Below are 26,412 nucleotides of genomic sequence, written 5' to 3' on the forward strand. Positions count from 1 at the left end.
ACATATCACCTCATATATGCCAGAATGGCTTACCAGCAACAAATCAACAAACAACCAGTGCTGGTGAGGATGTGGAGAAAAGGGAACCCTAGTGCACTGTTGGTGGGAATGCAGACTGGTGCAGCCACTGTGGAAAACAGTATGGAGTTTCCTCAAAAAATTAAAAAATGGAACTGTCTTTTAATCCAGTGATCCAACTTCTGGGAATATATCTTAAGAATCCTGAAACACCATTCAGAAAGAATATATGCACCCCTATGTTCATAGCAGCGTTATATATAATAGCCAAGATCTGGAAACAGCCCAAGTGCCCATGAGCAGATGAGTAGATAAAAAGGCTGTGGTACATTTACACAAAGGAATATCATGCAGCTGTAAAAAAGAAGGAGCTCTTACCTTTTGCAACAGTATGGGTGGACCTTATGCTAAGTGAAACAAGCCAGAGAAAGCCAATACCATATGATCTTACTTATATGTGTAATCTAATGAACAAAAAAATTGACAAACAAAATAGAACCAGAGACATGGATACATGAAACAGACTGACAGCTGTCAGAGGGGAGTGGTGTTGGGGGAAGAGATAAAAGAAGGTAAAGAGATTAGCCAAAGAACATATATGCATAGTCCTTGCACACAGACAACAGTGTGGTCAGAGGGAAGGGGGAGGTGAGGGCTAGGTGGAGGTGGGCAAAGGAGGGGATAATGGGGGATATCTGCACTAGAGTCAACAATAAAAATAAAGTTAAAAAAAGATTAAGTTGGATGTTCGTGTGTGGGTAGGTGTATATAAAATAGCTGCCATCGTTCACTGGGTTCCCCAGTTAGTACGAAAGGCAGCTACATGAATTCAGCATCAATTTTCTGCTATCTCACTCACACTTTTTAATATCCTTTTTCTTCTGTTTCTTATACAATCTTACTTTCAGACTGAGGGCTTAAAGTTCAAACTTGGGTTAGGTAAATGATGGTCCTGCTATGCTGAATATCATTTTATCATTCTTTTTGTTGTTGTTGTTAATTCTCACCCAAGGATATTTTCCCATTGATTTTAGATAGAGTGGAAGGGAGGATGGGAGAAAGAGAGAGAGAGAATCATTGATGTGAGAGAGAGATATGAATTGGCTGCCTCTTGCACAACCCCAACCAGGGTCGAGGATTGAACCCGCAACCCAGGTATGCGCCCTTGACTGGGAATCGAATCCACAACCCTTCAGTCCATGGGTCGACACTCTAACCATTGAGCAAAACTGGCCAGGGTTCACTTTATCATTCTTTATTATGGGGTGGGTAAGAGATGGCTCTGTGACAAGGAATTCAGATTAGATTAGTAGACTAAGGAGAGATTTCTGTGGAAATCATCTTAGTCTCCCATACTTATCAGTACCAGGATCCATGTAGGGCATCACAGTCTCCTGACACCCATCTCTGAAAGCCTCCTTTTTAGCCCTGGCCAGTTTGGCTCAGCGGTTAGAGCGTTGGTATGCGGTCCAGAGAGACCCGGGTTCGGTTCCCGCTAAGGGCATGTGCCTTGTTCACGTCGATGTTTCTCTCTCTCTCCCTCTTTCCCTCCCACTCTAGCTGAACAAAAAATGGAAAAATGTCCTCGGGTGAGGATAAAAAAATAAAAAAAAGAAAGTTTCCTTTTTATAATAAGACTATTTAGGGGGAACACACAGCACAATGTGTTCCAGTACAAAGAAGGCATTGAGGCACCTGCAGCACTGCCTGTGCCTCCGACTCTGCAGTGGGCATAAGGTGAAAGGGGAAAGAATAGTGATGACGGAAGGGACAGACTAAACTGCTGATTCTAAGTTAGTTACACCTACTGCTGATTTATAAAACTATCTTCAAAACCTTCCTTTCAAAACACTTAACAAATATGAATGAAGAAATACCTCATGTGGCTGGAAGTCTGGGTCTTTGTCTTTGTACAAACTTTGCTTTCAGGAATAAGAACTTTTGCTAAAATAAGGCACTATGAAGAAAGAGAAGCCACTCACCACTCAGCTGCGGGGCCACAGCCAGGCGGCTGGGCTTCAGAGTGAACTGGCACTGCATCTCCCGGGGAAGCTGCTCCATGAGGAAGGGCTCCTGGAGGTTGGAAGGGCTGGTGGAGTCCTCTGGTTCCTGTGTCAGGAGCGCAGTATCTCGAAGGTGGCTCATTTTAATTCCATAGGGATATTCGTGCCCTACACAAAGACAGGTCTAAATGTAGACTATGGACTGTCTAGTACTGTGAGCATGTGTGGTACATACTGGAATGTACTGCAGTTTGCTCCTCAGACTTCTGGTATAAAGAATCTTTTTGTTGACTGAATGATCACCATGCATACTCTTATAGTTGGACACCAGCACATAATTCAGGTGGTCTTACCAGAGTAGTTTTAAGGGGGTGTGGGAGAGGGGAAAAAGCCAATTGTTAAAGAATATCTTATTTGGAATGCACAGATTGGTGTGTGAGTTGCACAATGTTGGTGTCTCCTGTGTTCACATCTAAGAATATTTAAAGGCATTGCAGTTTTTCTGTTGATATTAACTATATCTATGAATCTTCAGCAAACCCTTGACCTCTCTCAGCCTCAAATCCATGACTTAAAATATTTGCCTTACTCATCACACAGTATTATGAGGATCAAATAAGTAAATATTAATGGCTACTATTACTTAAATAATAAGGGCACAGTACTATATATTTCAAGCATCACTCATTACTATTATTCAACACTAAATGTCTGTCTGAAAAAATACATTTCATTACTTTTTATTAGTTATATAATCAGTGTTACTCAAGAGCATCAGGACTAGTTTGTTTGACTTATGCTTTCCTCCCACTGCTGCTCTCTGGGATTGGTGTTCACAGGCAACAATCAGAAGGGACACTGCAGGGTATTAGAAACAGAAACAAGATGCAAAAAGGAATCTGTAAACTAGAAAAACTAAACCCTGTAGATCTGACTGGAGTTTTTGTTCTTTAACTCTAAAAGTAATTGCATTTTCTTAATTTAATCCTCAGGTACCACTGTGCTGTAGATTTAGTATTTTTTTTTAAGTACAGAAGTAAGTTCTCTTGTATTCAGTAAATTCTTCCTTTTCCTTTCTATCTGGCATAGACATACAATGTCAATGTTCCATTACTATCATGTACTCTAGGGATTAAGGCCAAAAAAAGAAAAGAGAGAGACTAAAACAAACTCAGATTATCAAAATAATAAGTAGCTAATTCACAACTGAAATGTACAGAGCACATTAAAATGTACAATGAAGAACTTTTGTTAAATAGCAATCATGTCCTTTTATAGCACAAGTTAGTGATAAAGCCTGAAGCTGTTTTAAGTCTGAAAATTACCATCTATATAGTTTTAATTAAATTAATATATTTAATTAAATTTTATTTTAGGTATTTATTTGATTTTTAAGCACAATATTGTTGCTCACTGACTTTTACAAAAATTATAACATTAAAAAAGAAGCAGGAGCCCTGGCCGGTTTGGCTCAGCGGTTGGCCTGCGGTCCAGAGAGACCCCGGTTAGGTTCCTGCTAAGGGCATGTACCTTGGTTGAGTTTATCCCCAGCCCTGGCTGGGTTGTGCGGGTGGCAGCCACTCAATGTGTCCTTTTCACGTCGATGTTTCTCTCTCTCTTTCCCTCTCTCTCCCTCACTCTATCTGAACAAAAAAATGGAAAAATGTCCTCGGGTGAGGATTAAAAAACAAAGAAGTAGGAAATGCAGTGAATTTTGTCCTCAGCTATGGGCATGATGGCTTGCTTTAAAGTCTGAGGATAATCTAAAATTTTTGTAGAAAAGTTTGGTTTCAGATTATTCAGTTCACTTGAAACATTCTGATTTACACAATAGTAACCTCAAGGATAAATGAAAAGATTACATGAGACAACGCAAAGGATATGTTTTAAACAATGCCTGGCAGAAAGTAAGCACTTAAAAATCAACAGAGATTGTTCTTGTCGTCGTCGTCGTCGTCGTCGTCGTCGTCGTCATCATCATCATCATCTCAAGATTTGTTACAGATAATATCTCTTACTTTGATTACTCAATTTGCTAACAACACTAAATGATCATCATCATCATCTTCATCTCAAGATTTGTTACAGATAATATCTCTTACTTTGATTACTCAATTTGCTAACAACACTAAATGACCTTAATTGATTAAAAAATATTTTTTAGTTAAATGATTTAAATAAGGTAAGATGAACCTATTTACAGTAATTCCTCAAAACAAATGCTGAAAAATTTGGCTAGAGAAATAGCAATGTAAGTATTAGCTAGTTGGTAAATAGTATTAGCTAGTTGGTAAATCAGTGAAGATTTTTTGGAATCTAAATGGATTAATCTACACTTTCCTTTATGATGTCTAGTAAAGTATTGTGAGATTAAGAGGCATGATTGGATTCTAGATGGTCTTCCATAGAGGCAACTTAATAAGTAGGAAAGGGAACAGAAAATTCAAGAGCCAAATATAAAAAATAAAAATATAGGAGAAAAGGAGTACCAATACATATTGCTTTCTTGTAGAAAAAAATTTTAAATTTTTGGCAAGATAGTGTTCTCTGTAAAGTATAAAAGAAGAGAGGAAAATGTACATTTCTCTTCCTAACGATACCATTAACTGCTTGAGTGAAGAGATATTTGTCTAGCACATAGAAAATACTAGACAGATATTTATTGAATGAATAAATGAATTTTATATGAGATTTAATAATTAATAGTATAATGCTTAGGACTATATGATGAGTTCCCTGAGATATTTAGAATTATAATTAAAACAAAATCAATCCTACCTTAGATCTTCACAGAAACTTACCAATAAGTGGATACGGTGCCTCTTCTTTGCCAGAATTGACCCATAACTGGTAATCTCTCTCAGAGCCCTTGGAAATAAAATAATTAACAATAACTCTTTTATGTTTGGTGATTGAATGAAGACACATTTTTTTTTTTTTTTTTGCATTTTTATGTTTTGCAACAAAAAATGGGAATAATATAAATACCTTCAGATTCATGGGAGTGGTTATAGTTTTTGAAGAAGACAATGCTGATTCCTACAACCCTTCTCCCCTCTCTCCAATCCCCAACAGAGTATTCAGGAAGCCTGCCCCTCTTTTCCTAGCGATGGCCTGGAATCCAAGAACTGCAATGGAATCAGAACCTCACTCTTACGGGTAGGCCCACGGAATGTGCAATCACAAAGAAAGAGAAACTTCCTGGTTTTCTAAAAGACTAATGTCTTCTTTAGAGTCATGACTTCTGCCATGTCTCCAGATTTCTCAGAGAATACTGGACTTAATCTCCAACATGCCCCTACAAAGATAATCTTGTTGTCCAGGAAGCCACAAACACTGTTGTGTCTGTGATGAAAAACAAAAAATCTCAAAGGCTATTACCCCAGCTGTTTCTGGGCAGACGAAGAATGACCAAGAGGCTTTGAGGAGACAGGTAGCTGGCACAGTCTACACTGGATTTGTTTTGGGCAAGCAAATTCAGTCCTGGGGACAGAAGAAACAAGAATTCTGTCTGGAAAATAGGCCCAGCGATGAAAAACAATGAAATTGTTTACTAGCAGAATTATAACCTAACTTCAAGGAAATAACACTAAGTGACACAAACTTTGCTATATTCCTCTAGGAGAGGAAAAAGCAAAAATGTTTTAAATAAAGCCAGAACAGATTGGCAAAATTAATATTCCTGCCTTTTTTTTTTTTTTATCCTCACCGGAGGACATTTTTCCATTTTTTGTTTAGGTAGAGTGGGAGGGAGAGAGAGGAACAGAGAGAGAGAGAGAGAGAGAAACATTGATGTGAAAGGAACACATCGAGTGGCTGCCACCCGCACAACCAACCAGGGCCGGGGACAAACCGCAACCAAGGTACGTGCCCTTAGCGGGAACCGAACCCGGATCTCTCAGGACCGCAGGCCGACGCTCTAACCGCTGAGCCAAACTGGCCAGGGCAATATTCCTGCCTTTATCTTCTGATTAAAAATGGCCCTGCCCTGGCCTGGTGGCTCAGTTGGTTGGAACATCATCCCATACCCCATGTTTGATTTCTGGTCGGGGCACATACCTAGGTTGGGGGTTCAATCCCTGGTTGGGGCACATATGGGAGGCAACTGATCCATGTTTCTCTCTCACATTGATGTTTCTCTCTCCCTTCCTCCCTCTCTAAATAAACTGATGAACAAAACAGATCCAGAGACATGGAATTAGGAAACAGACTGACAAACCTCAGAGGGAAGAGTGTTGGGAGGGAGGAAGAGATCAACCAAAAAACTTATATACATATATGCATAACCAATGGACACAGACAACAGTGCTATGAAGGCGGGGTGGGGGAAGCGAGAGCGAGGACAAGGGGGTCAATGGAGGAACATCTATACTTACAACAATAAATATAAATTAAAAGTGAAATAAAATAAAAAACACTCTTGGGTGAGGATTAAAAAAAAATCATGGTCTTGACTTTGTAATGAAGGGTAGCTTCCCTCCCCTCCGCTAGTCTATTTGTCATTTCCTTCCTCATCTCCTAGTCAAGAAATTTTATTGCAAATATGAAGAGAAATCTAATAAAAATCCTTTCTTTTTTTTGGCAGTATCTGAAAACTCTAATAATCTTTTAGAAATGTAAAAATTATTATACTAAATAGAATTATTTTTGGTCTGAGATGATGGATCACTTTACCCAAAGGAAAAGCATAAATAAGAAAATGAGTCATGTCTTAATCTCACCTTCCCTTTTAAAACCACTCTCTTCCAAGACTTAATTATTAAGCTTAGAAATCAATGTCAAGGTGCCTTCTTTACTCAATGCATATAAACTTAATGGGGAGAGGGGAGGTGGATGAGGCAATAGGGGGGTAAATGGTGATGGACAGAGACTTGACTTGGGGCAGTGAACACAAAACACAGCATACGAATAAAAAAAAAACTTAACTACATCTTAAATATATGATTAAATTTAATTAAAATAAACCAGATTTCTTATTTCAAGCTTGGCTATGCTGAGTTTTTAAAGGCTTACTATGACATTGTGTAAAAGCAAATATAAGTACAATTAATAAGCCTATGGTACATATTAACTATATGTCATATCATCTTGTAGTAACACTGTGTTCTCATAGAAAAGAATCTCACTCAAGGAATGGTGTGGGTCACATGGTTCCTTTAGTTTCCATTCTTCTGAAAGTCACTCCCTTTCATACAAGTACCCACTGTATAGTGTTTACATATTGGTAAGGAGGAGTTGAGGAGAAACTTTCCAATTCTCTTTCCCCTGCCTCATCCTCAAATATTCCAATCTTCTCCATTAATAAAATTTCAAAAGCTTGTCTTTGCCCCATAAACAGAAAAAAGCTAAAAGCAAAAAAGGGGAAAAGGGGAAATGTGGCGTACACACTAAAGCTCTTTAAATCTATGATGTAATTCAAAGCTTGTTTTTAATTTACTTGTTCATTAGAAGTACCAGCCATCCTATCCTCTGGACCTGCAGCCTGTGAATGTGTGTCCTTTATGTAAAAATTCTACCACATAGTAAATCCTTCAGAATTCTTCATCCTAAGACTTATTGAATCTTGGAATAAGAGTAATGAGATAAGGGAGAAGAACCAGGAGAGGATATGGGGAAAGAACAGTCATATAGTGACAAGTGGGAAAGAAAGAGGTTGAATCTTTCGAAGGCTCTTATACCAAAAACTCTCCAACTGCACATGTATATAGTATATGCACTATAATACATATTATTTTGTTAGCACTCTAGAATTAGTCTAATATTATGATTTTCAGTTTGCACAGGTTTTAAAATGGGAGAAGAGTAGCACCTCATCTTAAGCCAATATTAAGGCTTTACTCTCTTTATTTTCTATATTTTTGAGGACGAAGTATGATTTTTGTATCTCTAGCAGTCAGCTGTCTTATGATGGAAGGGATAATATTTACATGAATCTAAAGTATCAGAGTTTTTTAAATTAAGACTATCCAGCAGAGTGACTTACAGTTATCCCCAACAATGGTAGAGACATATTGATAACTTCATTCGCTGTATCTGAATTCGTTATTGTTATAGTTTTAGACTGCAGAAAAAAGAAATAAGAAATGCAGCTATAAAGGATTTTAAAACAGATGAACAAATAATTACTGTCAAATGATTATCTAAAGGCAAATCTTGATTTCAAGTGTTGACAGAGTAAAGCATTGTGACTTAATGAGAACACAAACCTTTGATTATAACTTATTTGTATTCTATTATACATTATGCTTTTAAGTAAAACATCTATCTCTCTTAAAATAAAGAATTTATGGTTCACAAGTCTAAGAATGTAAGCAAAAAAGAAACAGAGTAAATGTATTACAGAGAAAGCACATGGACCACCCTCTCAACCAAAAAGAAATCAGTGAGGTTGGCCCTCTGCATCATTTCCATAATTGTATTTCCATAATGCGATGTGTAATAAAACAAGGAGAGTGCTGGATCACTTTCTTTTTCTTCCTCAGTATTATTTTCATAGTGTGAGTTTATATTTTTTTACATGGTAAAATGTCAGTTTAGGTAAAATCAGAATAACTGGTTACTAAAGACATTTACAGTTTAGAATTTTTTAAAACCACTATTTATTGAGCACTTTCTATATGTGAGGCACTGTGGCTACTGAGATTTTCATTGCTGAAATCTGTCATGGCCTTAAAACCAAAGAGGGCTGAAATTTTAGAAAGCTCAATTCTGTGACCAAATCTGCCTTTGAATAGCATTATCTATAATAGCTTTGTGCTAAATGACATTGAGAAACTACTACTTAAAAACTGAAGGACAGTTTGCAATAAACAAAAGGGAGTAAAAAGATTCTGAGATAGTTATGGCTGTTCACCAAATTCTAAGACATTAAAACAATGTTATGCTATCAAAAAATAAATATTTACTATGCACATATGTTTTACATATTATAATTATCAGATAAATCAGGAATTAAGGCTGTGTCCCTGATGGGGCTTAAATGGCACAAATAATTACCATAAATGAAAATAAAATAATATATAATTAAAATGATATAAAAATAAAGCTAAGTGAAATCCATTGATAATTCATTACTTATCCCTCCATTATAGTATTTTTTCTTCAATGAACCACTTGACACGATAAATTGTCTCTTAAAGTTGTTTATTTATTTATTTCAAATTATGCTCCACATAGATCCAAGGATTATGCAAAAGTGTTTCAGAACTCAACAGAGATTGCTGAGAGCACCCAACAGTGTTTGTCTTTTACCAGAGTGGCAAAGATGTTTTATATACTGGGCTTTAACTTGATATATAATTTCATGAAAGACTTCTGCTTCTTTTTTTAACAAAAACTTGTAAATTCCTCGATTTAATTTAAAGAAACTCTTTCATGAAATGAGGAATCTATCCTATAATACTAATAATCACTCTCAAGGTGCCTAGTTTCTAAGAGAATTTTTCTTAATATTAGGCACATATGTTCAAAACAGTAATTATTGGATGCATATTTTTTTATGCATGCCTCTCTGGTAGACAGAACAAATGAATTTCATCAGATAGTGCTCTTTGGCTAGTAAACACATAAAACAGACAAAACTGAAAATGTGGCTATTTTTTCATATTAGCAGAATTCACTGACAGGTTATATAACTAAAGGCCAAGGATAAAGAATGCTTCCCATACATGCCCTCTTTTTCCGGGGAATCACTCTTTCTGGAAGCAGGGCTCCCTGAAAGGAGACTCTTGCCATGAAGCAGCTTCAGACAGCAGAGGAGAGTGTGTTGTGTTATCACTGATTTAACCAGGCTACTAGTGATGAAGACACAGCCCCCAACCACATCATGCGTCTTCTCTTCCAAATGAGAGTGGAACACCAGTCCTTTCTCAAGCACACAATTTCCATACACTGAAAGTGTTAAAAAAAAAGTTCAAGGGATTTTCCGTGAAAATCCTGAATGTAACCAATTATCACAACTGAATGAAAGCCAGCAGAAAAAGGGTGGTGTTTCCCACCCCCCTACTTTGCTACAGGAAAGCTCTGTAGTCTATACATAAAAATCTGAGTATGTCCCTCAAACAGTAACATCTGGCACTCATATCAGAACATTTGCATAACTTTCACTTTTGGCCCAAACACAACTGTTTGTATTACATATTTTTCCACACACAAAACTATTATGTGTGACCTAGGGCTGCTGTGAAGTAGGACAATTCATAGTAAAAATAAAAATATTCTCAAGTTCCCATTTTGTTCATCACTGATAATGTCTTGACACTTGTACTATATTTTAGTCATCAAATTACATGTACTAACTAGACTTAAGTAGACTTCATTTTTATTTGACCAATATGATAAAAATTTGTGATAGAAACATGCTGATCCCTTAAAAATGTCATCTCTCCCAGCTCATCCATTCATTAACCTGAGGGAATCAATACCCCTAAAAACTCAAAGAATGAAGAACTTTCCAGAAGTAGCAATCTACTTAAGAAGTGATTAAGTTGGAAAAAAATTCTTAATTCTAATAGGAAATATCTCCTAGTGGAAATGGCTTTCGTACAAGCCTCTACAGCTGCTATTGAAAGGATCCAGAGAAACTTTAATGCCAGAGGGAAGAAAGACATCTGACAAGCAATATTTCTTCCAAGTGTAAATGGTAAATACTGTAGTTAATATGAATTTCTCTTACTTCATTTTCTCTAGGGTTTACTTTTCATATATACGAAGGCATATTCGTACCCAGGAAAATGCATTTTGCCACAGTGGTATTTCTAAATAAATGCCTACCTTACATAGCACATACACAGTCTGTCTGCCTGCCTGCCTGCCTCTTTTTTTCACCCATGGTGTTCTGCCTTACGCAGGGACTTGGAATTTAATTTTCTGGCTTAGAAACACTTACATAGGCACAATTCCCAATGTCCTTGGCGAAGATTTTGAGGGGAATGCTCTTCGGATAGTCCTTCTCTTTCTCTAGAATGATGTATCTAATCAAATGCAACAACAACCCAAAACAACACTGAGTCAGATGGATTTTGCTAAATGACTTATTTTTAAATCAATCTATTTTGGTAATATTTTCAATATACTTATATGTTATCTTTAAAAAGACAGACAGAAAGACTCAGCAAAGTCAGATTACATTATGGGTTGGAAAGGAAAAATATTCTCAGGACATTAGGTATGGGCACAAAAAAGAATGGGAAATCCATTTCAAGTGTGAGGTTTGAGAAGCACAGTTAGGTTTAGGCACCTCTGGGTGATGTTTTATTCTCAAAGCTTCCCTACCTTCTCTGGACAGGCCCAGCACCTTACTTATGTATAGGAATGCATATAATACTTTACTAGATAAACCAAAACAATGCCTTTCACTTCTCATTTGCCTCCCCAGTGGAGCATCAATCCTGATTGTCCCATTGCTTGGGAAGGGAGAGAGGAAAGAATGAAGGAAACTATGGGAATAAGAGATGAAGAGACTGAATTGATCATTTCAGTCTGTATGTTCAAAGGTAGGAATAATGGTTGATTTTTGAGGTGCTCAGCAGGAAACCCTCCATATTTGAAAATTTAATACATGCTCTGAGGAAACTATTAGCTCCAAATGGTAGGCTTGAGACAGGAAAAGAAATGGAAAACATCACTGATTAATTTTTGTCTAAAATAATCTAACCAGACTTCAATGTTCTCCTTCCTAGAAAGTAAGAAATATATTTAATGAGAAAACATTTATAGTTTGTAGCAGCTAGTGTACAGTCTAAACAACAATTTATTTTGAAGACAAATAAACAATTTCTATTAAGGAGAAGGGGAATAGTTTGGGGATCTTTGCAGAGAAGCATTTAATTCATTAACTACATTAAATATTAAAAGTATGTATACTGAAAAAATACCTCTGAAGGAGTGAGAGCCATTTGTCCTTCTGTTCTGGGGAACTGTAAATAAAATGGGAGAGAAAAAATTAAGCCACACAGGATACTTATGCTAACATATTGAAATTAATGAACTATCAACAGCCTGTTATGGACGTAGTTGCACACTACTGCAACCTTGGCATAACTGTGTTCTGGAGTACCCTGAAGTGAAACTCACAATTAGGAAAAACTATACAGTCAAGTATAGTTTTAGTAAAACCTCTTAGATCCAGGAAAGATCCATTTTCTTACTTTATGACTCTTCTACAATCATATAGTGGAAAGAGTACTCTATTTAGAATCCAAACACCTGATTTAAAGGATATATGCAAATTACATGATGATGGACAAATCACTATCATTTCTAAGCTTCTGTTTCCACATTGGTAAAACAAAGCTGATTATCTCGGAGTGTTTTTGTAGCTTAAGTGCCATACAAATAAAAGTATGTTTAATTTGAGATTAAAGAGAAATCTGGCATACCAATACCAAGAAACCAGTTTGTTGTCAGAAGAAACATTTATTTCTTCAATCACATAGCAGAATTACAATTCAGTAAATTAGTTCATCGAAAACTTATTTTTCTATTTTTTTCTTTAATTTTTATTGTTCAATTATAGTTGATGTACAATATTATATCACTTGCAGGTTTACAATACCCCAATGATTAGACATTTATGTAACTTAGAAGTTATCACCCTGATAAATCTAGTGCCTATCTGACACCACGCATAGTTAGTACAATGTATGGCTGTAGCCCTGTGACTCTTCTGTAACTACCAATTTGTGCTCCTTGATCGTTTCACCTTTTTCAATCCCCTCGAGCAACCCTCCCCTCTGGCAATTGTCAAAATGTTCTCTGTATCTATGACTGTTTCTATTCCGCTTGTTCATTTAGTTTATTTTATAGATTCACAAATAAGTGAAATCATATGGTATTTGTCTTTCTCTGTCTGACTTATACTCTCTAGGTCTATCCGTGTTGCTGTACATTTCATTCTTTTTTATGGCTGAGTCCTGTTCCATTGTATTATATATGAACCACTTCTTTATCCATTTATCTACTGATGAACACTTAGGTTGCTTCCATATCTTGGCTATTGTAAATAACACTGTAATGAACATACAGATGTATATGTCTTTTTGACTTAGTGTTTTGAGTTTCTCAAATAAATATTCAAAAGTGAAATTGCTGGTCCTTCTTTATCTCTTGTTATAGCCTTTGTTTTGGTATATATTTTATATTTTGTCTGGTATATTTTGTCTGGTATTTTGTCTGCTACCCCAGCTTTTTTTTTTTTATATATTTCCATTTTCATGAAATACCTTTCTCCATTCCTTTACATTCAGCCTGTGTGCGTCTTCTGATCTGAAGTGACAGCATATGTAATAAGGGTCTTGTTCTGTTATTCATTCAGTCATCAAGATGTCTTTTGATTGGAGCCTTTGATCCATTTACATTTAAAATTGTTGATAGATAAGTATTTATTGCCATTTTATTGTTCATATTTTGAGATCCTCCTCTTCTTCCTCTTCCTCTTTTGACCTTTTAGGATTTCATGTAATACTGGTTTGGTGGTAATGAACTCCTTTAGCTTTTTCTTGTCTGGGAAGCTCTTTATTCTAAATAACTTTGCTGGGTAGAATAATCTTGGTTGTAAGTCCTTGCTTTTCATCACTTTGAATACTTCTTGTTACTCCCTTCTGGCTTGCAAAGTTTCTTTTGAGAAATCAGCTGAAATCTTATGGGTGCTTCTTTATAAGTAACTAACTTCTTTTCTCTTGCTACATTTAAGATTCTCTGTTTTTAACCTTTTACAGTTTGATTCTGATGTGTCTTGGTGTGGGCCTCTTTGGGTTCATCTTGTTTGGGACTCTGTGCTTCCTGGACTTGTATGTCTGTTTCCTTCACCAAATTAGGGAAGTTTTCTGTCATTATTTCTTCAAATCATTTTTCAATTCTTGTTCTCTCTCTTCTCCTTCTGGTACCCCCTTGATGCAAATGTTGGTACACTTGAAGTCGTCCCAGAGGCTCCTTACACTATCCTCATTTTGTTGGATTCTTTTTTCTTTTTGCTGTTCTGATTGGGTGTTTTTTGCTTCCCTATATTCCAAATTGATGGTTTGTTTCTTGGCTTCACCTACTCTACTATTGATTTCCTGTAAATTATTCTTTATTTCAGTTAATGCATCCTTCATTCTGACTGTGCACCATTCATTTCCGACTGGTCCTTTATTATACTCTTGAAGGTCTCCCTAATTCCTTGAGCATCCTTGTAACCAGTGTTTTGAACTCTGCATCTGTTAGATTGCTTATCTCCATTTTGTTTAGTTTTTTTCCTGGAGTTTTGTTTTGTTCTTTCATTTGGGACATGTTTCTTTGTCTCCTCATTTTGGCTGCCTCCCTATATTTGTTTCTACGTATTAGGAAGAGCTGCTATGTCTCTTAGGCTCGGTCAGGTGACCTATTTTAGTAGGTGTCTTGTAGGGTCTGGTGACACAGCCTCCCTAATCACCCCAGCTGGGCATTTGACGTGCACCCCCTGTGTGGACTGTACACCCTTCAATTGTAATTGAGTCTGGATTGCTATTGGCACATCAATGGGAGGGATTTACTCAGGCTAATCAGCTTCAAGGACTGGCTGTGACCACTGACCTCTAACTACCTTGGAGGATCAGCTGTGCAGGGGCCCACCACAGAGCAAGACTTAATTCAGCAGGGCTCTGGTACCCACTGAGTCTACCCCTTCAGTGTGTCACTTGTGGAGGTGGTTGGTGGTGGTGCTTTGATGTGGTCTGAAGCTCTCTACCAGGTGTGTTGGCTCTGGGGCCACCTGGGAGGCAAAGGCCAAGGTCAGCGACTGTCTGTGTTCTACCCAGGGCCACCAGGCATAAGCTGCAAAGCTATCTGTAGATGGCTGCTTCTTGTGCTGAGCTTGATGGTGCTCAAGCAAGGCCAAGCTGTGAACCACGTCTGGCTGCTTCTAGTGCTGGGCCTGAGGCCACTTGGTGAGAGGTATGGGGCTCGCTGAGGCCAGATGTTGCTTGTTTAAGAGATTTTAGGAAAATCCAAAGCATAAGCCCAGACAGGCCAATCCTATGGTAAAGCCACTGGAAACAGCTTGGGTGGGCCCGAAAGTTGGGTGGGGAAGAAACTCAGGGAATCACCAGGGCAGGTCAAACAGTGTGAGCCAGGTTGCCAGAGTCCCAGATACGGCACCCATCTGCCAGCTCCATAGGAGAACAGCTCACCAAAGGAACAACGACCTCCACCAGTACATCTGACCGGGAAAAAGCTGCCTCTCCAGCTCTTGCCCCAGTGCCAAAAAACTCAGTTCTTCCCCATATGTCTCTGGTGTCTTTCAAGCTGCCTTCCCCGCACTTCAGCCAAGGAGTGGGTCTGAGTAAGTCTTCCTGTGGGCCCTTTAAGAGGAACTGCCTGGAACTCCAGCAGCCTCAGCCTCCTTCAGCCTCAATTCCCACTAGTTTTTACAGACAGAAGTTATGAGGACTTCTCTTCCTGGCACTGGAACCCTCAGCTGGGGAGTGGGGGAGGGCTGGTGTGAGACTGGAACCACTTCTTGCTCCTTTGGGGGGACTTCCCAACTGGGGTGTCTCTCTTGATTTTTATCTGCCCCTACTATCAGTCTTGATGTGGCTTCTTTAAAATATGTTTTTATTGATTTTTTAGAGAGAGAGAGAGAAACACTGACATAAGAGAGAAACATCAATATGCTGCTTCCTGCATATCTCCTACTGCGGATCAAGCTCAAAACCCAGGCAAGTGCCCTGACCAGGAATTGAGCTGGGACCTCTCAGAACATGGGATGACGCTCAATCCACTGAGCCACACCAGCCAGGCTTGATGTGGCTTCTGTAGTTGTTGGATTTCTATTCAGTTCAATTTCAGGTGGTTTTGAATGATAGATGTTCTGTAGTTTAGTTGTAATTTTGGTGTGATTGTAGAAGTTGGCGAGTACCGCATTTATCTCTATACCACCATCTTGACTAGACTTCAAAATTTGATTTCCTAACAGCCTGGAAAAATGGGGGCTCAAGGTGGATTTTAATTTCATCTATAAATAAATGGCTATTTTTCATACCTCGAGACTAAGATTCATACTAGATACTCAAGTTAAAATATTCTGACTCCTCTTTCAGAATGAAATATTTCCTGAGTCTTTTGAACAGTATTCCCATTTTACTACACATCAGGTCCTAGAATAATGTCATTTTGTTCAACATCATTTCATTGTAACATTGATGAGAAAAAAAGCTTGATTCTGGCTGGGACCACACCATGTGGATTTTGCATGATCTCACCATGTGTGCATGGGTTTTCTCTAGGCACTCCAGTTTCCTCCCATATCCCAAAGATGTGCATGTTAGGTTAACTGGTTTGTCTAAATGGTCTCAGTAGGAGTGAATGTGGCTGTGTGTGAGGGTGCCTGTGATGGAATGTCGCCCTGTCCAGAGTTGAGTCCTGCCTTGCTCCTTGAGCTGTAAGGATAAGCTCCAGCCACTTGTGACCCTCAACTGGAATAAGTGGATTGAAAAATCATCATCTTACTTATTTTCATAATCTTTCTTAAATGTATGTGTAGCTTAGATTTATTTCAATATTTAATATTAGAAGTGTTTTGGGTCTTTATTTGGAAGTTTAATGATATTTTTGTGACTAGAAATATGGTGTAGGAACTTAACTCTTGTTTATATCTATTAGCCTAGGGTAAAATTCGTTTTGTTATACATTGTTTTGCTTAAAGTGAGTTTCCAAGGAACCATCAATGATGTTCAATGAGGACATACCATGTAGTTATCTGTAAAATCAAGGTGCAGTGCCTGTTTTTCTGGTTGATACAGATCTTACGTATGTGAATCAAGGTACAAGTAGTGATGGAGATACGAAATTCCTTTTGGTCTTTTTTGAAATGTAGTGATTTACCCCATTTCCCAAGGTAAAGCATGGAAAGGTCACATTTATTGTTTGCTCCTCCCCCAATGTGACCCCACTAGAAAGAAATGCCTCAGCTGGCAGTGAGTGGTTTGTTGGTTTCATATTTCAAAGCTATTAATGTTTTGCTTCTTTATTGATATTATAGTGACTGCTTTTTGAGTTACCTGACGGCATTTTAAATTGATCATGACCTCGATTTCATAATCTTGACCGAGATCCAGATATCATTTCTGAAGTTTTTCATCCCTTCCTAAAAATCTGAGCTTCTTTCTGATATCATTTCATTTCAGGCTGAAAAACTTCCACCAATTTTTTTATTGGTAGTACAGTTCTACTGGCAATAAATTCTTAGAGTTAAAAAATATCTTTATTTCACCATTTCATCTTCATTTTTGAGGGATATTTTTTCTGGATATAGGATTCTAGGTCGAAAGTTTTTTCTTTCAACACGTTAACAATGCCATTCCACTGTCTTCTGAAACCACCATGGTTTCTGATGAGACACCCACAGTGATGCAAATTGTTGTTCCTTTGTATGAAAGGTGTTGTTTTTCTCCTGCATTTTCAAGATTTTCTCTTATCTTTGCTTTAGAGCAGTTTGTCTATAACATGACAAAGTGAAGTTTTCTTCATACTCCTGTGTGATGTTGAGTTTATTGAATCTGTACATTTTTATGTCTTTCATCAAATCTCCAAGGTTTTCAAACCATTATTTCTTTAAATATTATGTCTCATTCCTTATTCTCTTTCTGAAATTCCAATTACGTGTATATTATACATTTTGGTATTTTCCAAAAAATCTCTGATATATTTCTCATTTAAAAAAGATCCCCTTGCTATTCTTCAGATTGGACAATTTGTATTGATTTATCTTCAAATTTGTGCTTTCCTCTTTTATTTCTATTCTGCAACTAAAGCCACACAGGGGATTTTAAAATTTAAAATGTTAATAGTTTTCAGTTTTAGAATTTTCACTTGGCTCTTTATTATATTTTATTAATTTTAGAGAAAGAGGAAGAAACATTGATTGGCTGTCTCCTGCACACCCCATACTGGAGATTGAGCCTGCAACCCGGGCATGTGCCCTGACTGGGAATCGAACCAAGGACTGTTAGGCTCTTGTGACAATGCTCAACCAACTGAGCCACACCAGCCAAGGCATTTGGCTCTTTTTTATATTTTCTATTTCTCTGCTGAGATTGCCTATCTTTTCATTCATTTCAATTGGCTTTTCCTTTTACCTACTGAGCATAGTTATAAGAATGCTTTAAAGTTTTTTTCTGGTAATTCCAACATATGGATCACCTCAGAATTAGCCTCTTAATTATCTTTTCCCTTTCCTGCTTCTTTGTATTTTAAGAAATTTTAGATTGTATTCTGGACATCACAATGTTTTGTTTTGGAGACTCTGAGTTTTGTTATATTTGTCAAACGGTGTTGATGCTTCTGTTTTAACAGACAAGTAACTTGATCAGACTCAAGCTGCAAACTCTCTCACCTGTGGTGGGCAGCGCCTCCTCAGCTCAATTCTTTTACCCTTAGCTCCAAGCTGCTTTGAGTCTATTCCACATAGGTATGATTCAGCAATGATCCAGAGATTTGGGCAGAGTCTATATACAAAATTTGGAGCTTAATTTCTCTGATATTCTCCTTTTTGAGATTTCTTTCCTCACTTTTCTGTGGCTGTGGCTGCCAGACTCTTGTCCTTTGGTTCTTCAGCAAAATGACTGAGTTTTTTAAAAAATATGTTTTTATTAATTTTTTTTTAGAGAGAGAGGAAGGGAGAGAGAGATAGAAACATTGATGTGAGAAACATCGATCAGCTGCCTCCTGCACACCCCTTACTGGAGATTAAGCCTGAAACCCAGGCATGTGCCCTGACCAGGAATCGAACCGGGACCTCTCAGTCCATTGGGACTATGCTCAATCCACTGAGCCACAAGAGCTGAGCAAAAAATAAAATAAAATAAAAAAGGACTGAGTGTTTTGTCAATTTAGTTACCCTCCACCATGAGGTGACTGTTGCCTGCCTCAGGCTAATGCTTAAAAACAGGAAACTCACCCACCAGTGCTGGTACCTCTTTCCAAGTTTCAATTCCTCACCAAAATCTGCCAACTTTTGTTCACTTTCCAGAACCTTCAGGTTATTGTTTGTATTTCTTTCAGAGTTTATAGTTGTTGTCTGTAGGGCTGTCAGTCTGTTAAGATCTCACTATGCCACATCAGAGGCAGTACTCTCCAACATAACTTTTAAAAAGTTATCTTTTAATTTTGAAATAGTTTTAGTTTTTCAGGAAAGTTGTAAAGATAGTACAGAAAGTCCTTGTATACTTCTTCCCCGGTTTCAGTTTCCTTTAATCTTATCCTTTTACATGGCTTATTTGTCAAACTAAGAAACCACTACTGGTGCATTGCTATAAAATAAACTCTTGACTGTTTCACCAGTTTTTCTATTATTGTCCTTTTTCTATTCTAGGATCCAATCCAGGAGACCACAGTGCATTTAGTTATCATGTCTCCTTAGTGTCTGGTCTATGACAGTTTCTATGTCTTTTCCTGTTTGTTTGTTTATTTTTACCTTGACAGTTATGAGGAGTACTTCTGTAGGTAATTTCAGGTAATCTATAGAATATCCCTCAATTTGGGTTTGTCTGATGTTTTCCTCCTGATTAAACTGGGGCTATGTGTTTTTTGGGAGGAATACCATAGAGGTAAATTGTTCTTTTCATCATATTCTATCAAAGGGTACATGATATCACTAGTTATGTTAACCTTAATCATTTGTTTAAAATGTTCTACTTTTTGAGGAATACAATGTATGTAAAGCTTGTCTCCACATTTTCCCTCTTCATAAACAAAGTTTCATGGAAACTCTTTGATTAAAGATGTCATGTAGTCCCACCCCTCACTTGAAATTATTTCCTTCATCTATAACTCCAAGAAGATTAAGCAGTTGAAAATGTTAATATCTAGAAAAATTTGTCATGAAAAAGAAGATATGCAGAAATGGATACAAATACATATTTCTTCCAAATAAGTTCTTAAAACCTTGTGGTGGCCAACAATGCATAACACAATTTAATGACATGCCTTTCATTTATGAGAGGATTAGTAGCTTGGAAAATTTTAGTTATCTGGCTTTAAGATGATGCCTGAGGAGTTTGGTGGTAGTAGGGAGAGAAGAAGCAAAAAGAAAAGCATTACGTGTAGGAGAGGAACACCAGCTCATTAAGTCTAAAATAAATACTGGACTTGCTGGTGCAATCGTTCAAAATCTCAACTATATGTTTTGGTGTGCTCACCCTGTACTGAAAAGTGCCAATTTAGCATGTTGAGGATAAGAACACAAAGATTTTCTTTCTTTTTTTTTTCCCCTCACCCAAGGACACTTTTGCATTTATCTTCAGATAGAGCAGGAGGGAGAGAGGGAGGGAAAGAGAGAGAAACATCTATGTGAGAGAGATACATCAACTGGTTGCCACCCACATGGTCCCATCCAGGGCCTGGGACAAACTGCAACTGAGATACGTGCCCTTAGCGGGAACCGAACCCGGGACTCTCTGGTCCATGGGCCAATGCTCTAACTACTGAGCCAAACCAGCTAGGGCCACAAAGATTTTCTATCCATACATTCTCTAATCCCATCTAAGCCAGGGAGTGAATCTTAGAAAATGAACTTTAACTTCTTGAATCATAAATTTGCTTTGGACTGATCATAGTTCTATAGATATCAAATCAAAACCTGATGTAAAATTCAGGCACCCATTTATATCATGACATTAATTTTACTTCAATAGTTAAAAACAATTTCTTTAGAAAATTTGGAGTATAAACTGGTCATTCAAACACAATTGGACTATTTTATAAAATTTCTTTCAGCAAAGGTTTATTTCAGTGGTTTGGAAGACCAACTACAAAGCACACTATGTAAACAGAGGGGATGTTGGAGGGGGTCCTAGAGCTCTGAGAACTGCTCCTCCCACAGTCCTGCAGGTGTTTCAGTAGAGCCCCTTAGAAATCACTAGTCAAACAAGATAACTCCAGAGTCCTCACTGTTTACCATTTTCGTATATTTTGATTAAAAGGCTCTTTGGGAGAACCATAAGGCATGCAAGTGTTTTTACTGGGGGTGTCTCAAAAGATGAGTTATTGACTTTGAAATAACTCAATCAGAATAAAATATTTTCCTTTAAAGAATTAAAATAAAATCTGATTAACTTTTTTCCTCTCCATCCTAGAAATTACATAGCTGACTATATTTCATAGTAACTAACCCATGTACAAACCATGCTCTTACCTGAAAGTAGCCACAAAGTTCACTGTGGGCCAGCCCACAACGAATGATCTCATGGCATCGGTGTTGCCTTCTCCCACTTCGTCCACACAGCTTGCTGTCCACATGTCACTTAATTTTATTTTATTCTTTATCTTAAAGTTGTTGTTATATCTAGAAAGATAAAAACCAGACAGGACTTACTATTTTTGTTTCTTAACTTTTATGAGAGTTCCTGTACTTGTGATAAGAGAACAGTTTAAACTAATTAAGGCAAAGAATGTCTTATTCATTGTTTTTATCTTCAGTGCTTACTACAGTGAACTGTAAAAAGGTTGGCTACCATGGACCAAAAATGCCTTTGAAACAGTTGGTGTACTAGTCCTCATGCCTGCATTTAGCCATCAACTGGCTACTTTAATTTTCTGTATGTTGAGTATACCATTTGGATCATAATCCTAATTTTAAATTTACTGCTGTTATAAAAATTTAATTCATTTATGATTTACAATTTTCTTACTTCCGAAAATATTTCAGTACCTGAACAAAAGATTAAAATACACATTATTTATTAAAATATTAATACAATTTTCACCTTAACAGATAGATATATGAAAACATATACAACCTGGAATTAATTAGAGGAATTTACAATGCATTTCAATCTGAGTGGTTACAAGATTTTCTAGACTTTAGAAGCAAAGATTATTTTATATTTTCTTTATTAAGATTTTCTTCATACCATTTCCCCTTATATTCCGGCTAAAACAGAAAAACTAGGCTGAAAACAGAACCTCCACTAAGCTGAAAAAATAAAGGCCAGGAAGTATTATATTTAAGTAAAGTTGACATAATTAACATTTACTTCTGGAGACTCAGAAGGTGACCTACTTTAAGTCGACAATAAAGTTTCTTTTTGACAATTTCTACTTAATCTGCCTTAGAACCCTGATATTGACAACACCAAAACATTTAATGTTCATAATGGACCTAAGACTTAAATAGTTAGAAGGTACTGGGAAGGATAGAGAGAATGCTCAGTGAAACTTGGCTATTTCCTATCATTCGGAACCACTTGTGGAAACACTAAAAGCTAAAATGAAATTGAAGATACTTCATATGGAAGTATTCTTAAAACTACTCATAGAATATATTTTTTAAAAAACATGTTTTCATTGATTTTTAGAGATAGAGGAAGGGAGAAGGAGAGAGACAGAAACAATGATGTGAGAGAGAAACACTGATGGTTGCCTCCTGTACACACCCCGACTGGGGATAGAAACCCTGAACGGGAATTAGTCTGTGACCTTTTGGTACATGGGACACCACTCAACAAACTAAGTCACACTGGCCAGGGCTCCTCATGGAATATTTAAAGCTAAAACTCTCTAAAAGGATTTATAACAGAATCTTGCTGAAACTATACCTGAAAAGTAATGTAGATTCAAAGCCTCATTTATGCTTCCCGTAGGACAGGGACACTTAACCTAAGTGCAACAGAGAAGAGCTAGGAGGCACAGTAGCTTTCTTCCATATTTCATTTTAGTATTTTTCACCCTATTGTTATGGATCTTTCAATTTTTTAAATTAAACACTCAATTTAAGATAAAGTCTGTTTTTCTTTTTAAAATCTTATTTCTTGATGGCAACTATGTAGGTAATATAAAACTGAAACTACAAATCTTTTGGAAAGAGAGGTAAGTTTTCATACATTTTGTGTTTTCTAATGCAGGCCTCTTTTTATATTAGATAGTTTAGATACCATGTGGAAACTGCCAAATCTATGGACTTGAAAAGAAGTTATTCCAATGATTCTTTCCCTAGATCAGTAAGGTACCAAGATTATCCATTTCCTCATACAAAAACAAAGAGATGTCTAAAAGTGTAAAGGATTTCCTTTCTAACTTTATTGAAAGCTTATCATGTCCCAGTCATTGTTATAAACACTTTCCGTATATGATTTAGTTCAATCCTCAAACATTTTACAGATAAGAAATTGAGTCATGGAGAGATTAAAACACTTGCCAAAATCCAAACCGCTTAATTAGCAGAGAGAGAATCTGAACTGAATAATGTTGACTCCTGACCTCATTTATGTTCTTAAACACTAAGCATCTATCAAAAGCCCTGGATGGGAGTATATTTCCATGAAGTTTCCTTCAACCTTTCTATCTTCAGTCTTCTTCTTTCATCTATTTGTACCTGCATGCTCTTAGGGCTCTTGAGTTCATTACCCCTCCCCCGCCAATTAACTTAGATTACTCACACTTTTAAATATCCCCAATGAATGCAGAAAGTACATAAGATAATCTTTTATGAATTGACTCTCTTAAATAAGCACAGCTAAATCAACTGATAAAGATTTTTTTTTAAATCCTCACCCAAGGACATTTTTTCATTTTTTGTTCAGACAGAATGGGAGGGAGGGAGGGAGGAAGAGAGAGAGAGAAACATCAATGTGAAAGGGACACATCGAATGGTTGCCTCCTGCATGACCCAAACAGGGCTGGGGACAAACCGCAACCAAGGTACGTGCCCTTATCGGGAACCAAACCCGGGTCCTCTCTGGACTGCAGGCCGATGCTCTAACCGCTGAGCCAAACCAGCCAGGGCAACTTATAAAGATTTCGTTACATTTAAGTGGACATAAAGAGTTATCTCCAAAGCCGTATGTAGAAAAAAAATGCATACACTTTATGTGAGAAAGAAACAATCAACTAAAAAGTCATCTATAGAAGTAGATGACAGGCCCAGATTTTGCCAATATATATAAAACAGTAACTTTCTAGTGGGAAAGAAACTGTCTTTATATAAAATATTTTTAGCAAAACATTATATGTACATAAAACCACTTGAATGCTAGCAATAGTCAGAACAATGTTTTCAGGTAAGAAAACAAAAGACTTCAACTCTAAATGTTATCATAATTGTTGAGGAAAAAATCCCCAAAAGGTGAAGGAAAATATTTTCTTTAGTAAGAACAAAATACATGTTAAAGTAAATAGTTTTTAAAGTCCCAAAGTGCAGAAAATGGATTATGATGAGTTTTTGTTGTTTATTTACCTCTTGGCTGAGCGCAGAGCTCTGGACATACTAAGTACAATGTGGAAGAGTGGAATGGGCCAGCCACTGGAAGTAAGTCCTAGATTAAAAGCCTTGCTCAGCCACTTTCTAGTACGGCAATTTTCAACCAGCATGTCGCAAGAATTTGTAAAACGCGCACTACTTGATTGTTTAGTCAGGGGCACTGACCTCTTTCCCTTAGCTTGTCAAATGAAAAAATGACAACAGTCAACACACAAAATAACTGTCTGGTGTGAATGAATCAAAATTGTTCATATTTTTTTTCCTATTGGCAAAATATATATTTTTTTGGTGTGCTGCAGTTTAGTAATTAGTTTATGTGTACCATGAGATGAAAAAGATTGTAATTGCTGTTCTAGTCCATGACTGTGGACAAACTTTTCTGAGTTTCAGTGTTCAATATCTAAAACCACTCTTGTTTTGGGGGTTTGTTAAGAAAATTAAATAACATCTTTGTGATTCTCTTATTATAATACCTAGTAAATAGAACCCATCCTATACATTTTAAATAAACAAATGGTAAATGTACATTTTAAAAAGTGATGATTTGTTCTTCTATGAACAGCCTCTGTCAATAGCACAGAGTTTCAAATTGACTTAGTACAAAGGCTTGGATGGAGAAACTTTTCTTTTTTATATTCCTCAGAGCATCATCTCCACTTCCAGAACTACAAGTTCTAGGTATTATCCTACTCAAAAATACATTCTGATTTTTAGTTTCAGCCCACTGTGGGTGGGAAAGATACTTGGTAAGACTGAAATCTTACTAATTTTATTAAGACTTGAGATATTACCTCATACCTGTTAGGATGGCTATTATTAAAAAAAAAACGCACACACCCACAAACAAACAAACAAACAAACAAACAAACAAACAAACAGACAACTGTCGGTGAAGATGTGGAGAAATTTGAACCCTTTTTAACTGTTAGTGGAAAAACAAAATGGTACAGCTACTATGAAAAACAGTATGGAGGTTCCTCAAAAAATTAAAAATATAGCTACCACATCGCCCTGGCCTGTTTGGCTCAGCAGTTGGAGTGTTGGCCTGCAGACCAGAGAGTCCAGGTTCAGTTCCCAATAGGGGCACGTACCAAAAAAAAAAAAAAAAAAAAAAAAATTAAAAAAAAATATATAGCTACCACATGATCCAGCAATCCCACTTCTGGGTATTTATCAATGAAATGAAATCAGGTTCTTGAAGAGATATTAGCATTCTCATATTTGATGCAGCACTATTTACAATAGCCAAGATGTGTAAACAACCTAAATATCCACTGATGAATAAACAGATGAAGTAATGTGGCAGACACATACAATGGAATATTATTCAGCCTTAAAAAAGAAGAAAGCTGTGAACAGGTGACAACATGGATGAAACTGGGGGATACTATGCTAAGTGAAATAAGCATGATTTCACTTATATGAGGAATCTAAAATAGTCAAACTTACAGAATCAGAGTGGAATACTGGTGCCAAGGGCTGAGGGGGGGTGGTGGAAGTGGGGAGATGCTAATTAATGAGCATTAAGTTTTAGTTATGCAAGATAAATAAAGTCTAGAGATCTGCTGTACAACATTGTGCCTATTAGTTAATTATTATACATTTAAATTTTTGTTAAGAGGGTAGACATCATGTGTTCTTACACAAAAAGGGGACATTTTTCCTAAGGAAGAAACCCAGCCCATTATAAAACAGTTTCCTTATCTTTATCTTTGCCTCTTACTTGAAAAAAAAAAAAAAATATATATATATATCAACAGTTTACTAAACATTCTTTGTCATTTCTTCCTAGATGAGTAGTTAGATCCTTTTATTTATCACAACAAGAAAGACTGATTTAAGGGTTGGAAAAAAACCCGTAAATGGTTGAAGAAATCTCTAAGAAAAGAGGTAACAGAGACAGCAGACCACATGTTGGTTAAAAGCATGGATTTTGAAAAAGATGTAGGTTAACATCCTGAATATCAATTTCTTCTGTAAAATGAGAAGAATAATATTCACCTGGTAGAACAGTTATAAGAGTTAAAGTCTCTAGAAAAATATCTCACACATAATAAGATCTCCGGAAATATGAGGTCTCTATTATTAATATCACTCAGATTAAATAGTGTTTGACAAAATTAGTATTTAGCCATGCCCATGTTTAAAACATGGCATGCCCTGGCTGGTTTGGCTCAG

General features: G+C 36.8%; 1 protein-coding gene across 1 annotated transcript in view; it reads right to left on the reverse strand.

The window, feature by feature from the left end:
• Positions 1 to 26,412, reverse strand: part of ARHGAP20 (Rho GTPase activating protein 20) — a 125,277-nt gene that overhangs the window by 21,124 nt on the left and 77,741 nt on the right. The window contains exons 4-9 of the mRNA XM_036258882.1: positions 21,172 to 21,321; positions 11,897 to 11,938; positions 10,909 to 10,993; positions 8,005 to 8,082; positions 4,823 to 4,889; positions 2,001 to 2,189 (exon numbers count right to left, since the gene is read on the reverse strand). Of these exons, the coding sequence (XP_036114775.1) occupies positions 2,001 to 2,189; positions 4,823 to 4,889; positions 8,005 to 8,082; positions 10,909 to 10,993; positions 11,897 to 11,938; positions 21,172 to 21,321 (611 nt within the window). The remainder of the gene's footprint in view (positions 1 to 2,000; positions 2,190 to 4,822; positions 4,890 to 8,004; positions 8,083 to 10,908; positions 10,994 to 11,896; positions 11,939 to 21,171; positions 21,322 to 26,412) is intronic.

The sequence above is a fragment of the Molossus molossus genome, unplaced genomic scaffold (genome assembly GCF_014108415.1).
Source record: "Molossus molossus isolate mMolMol1 unplaced genomic scaffold, mMolMol1.p scaffold_m16_p_13, whole genome shotgun sequence".
NCBI lineage: Eukaryota > Metazoa > Chordata > Mammalia > Chiroptera > Molossidae > Molossus > Molossus molossus.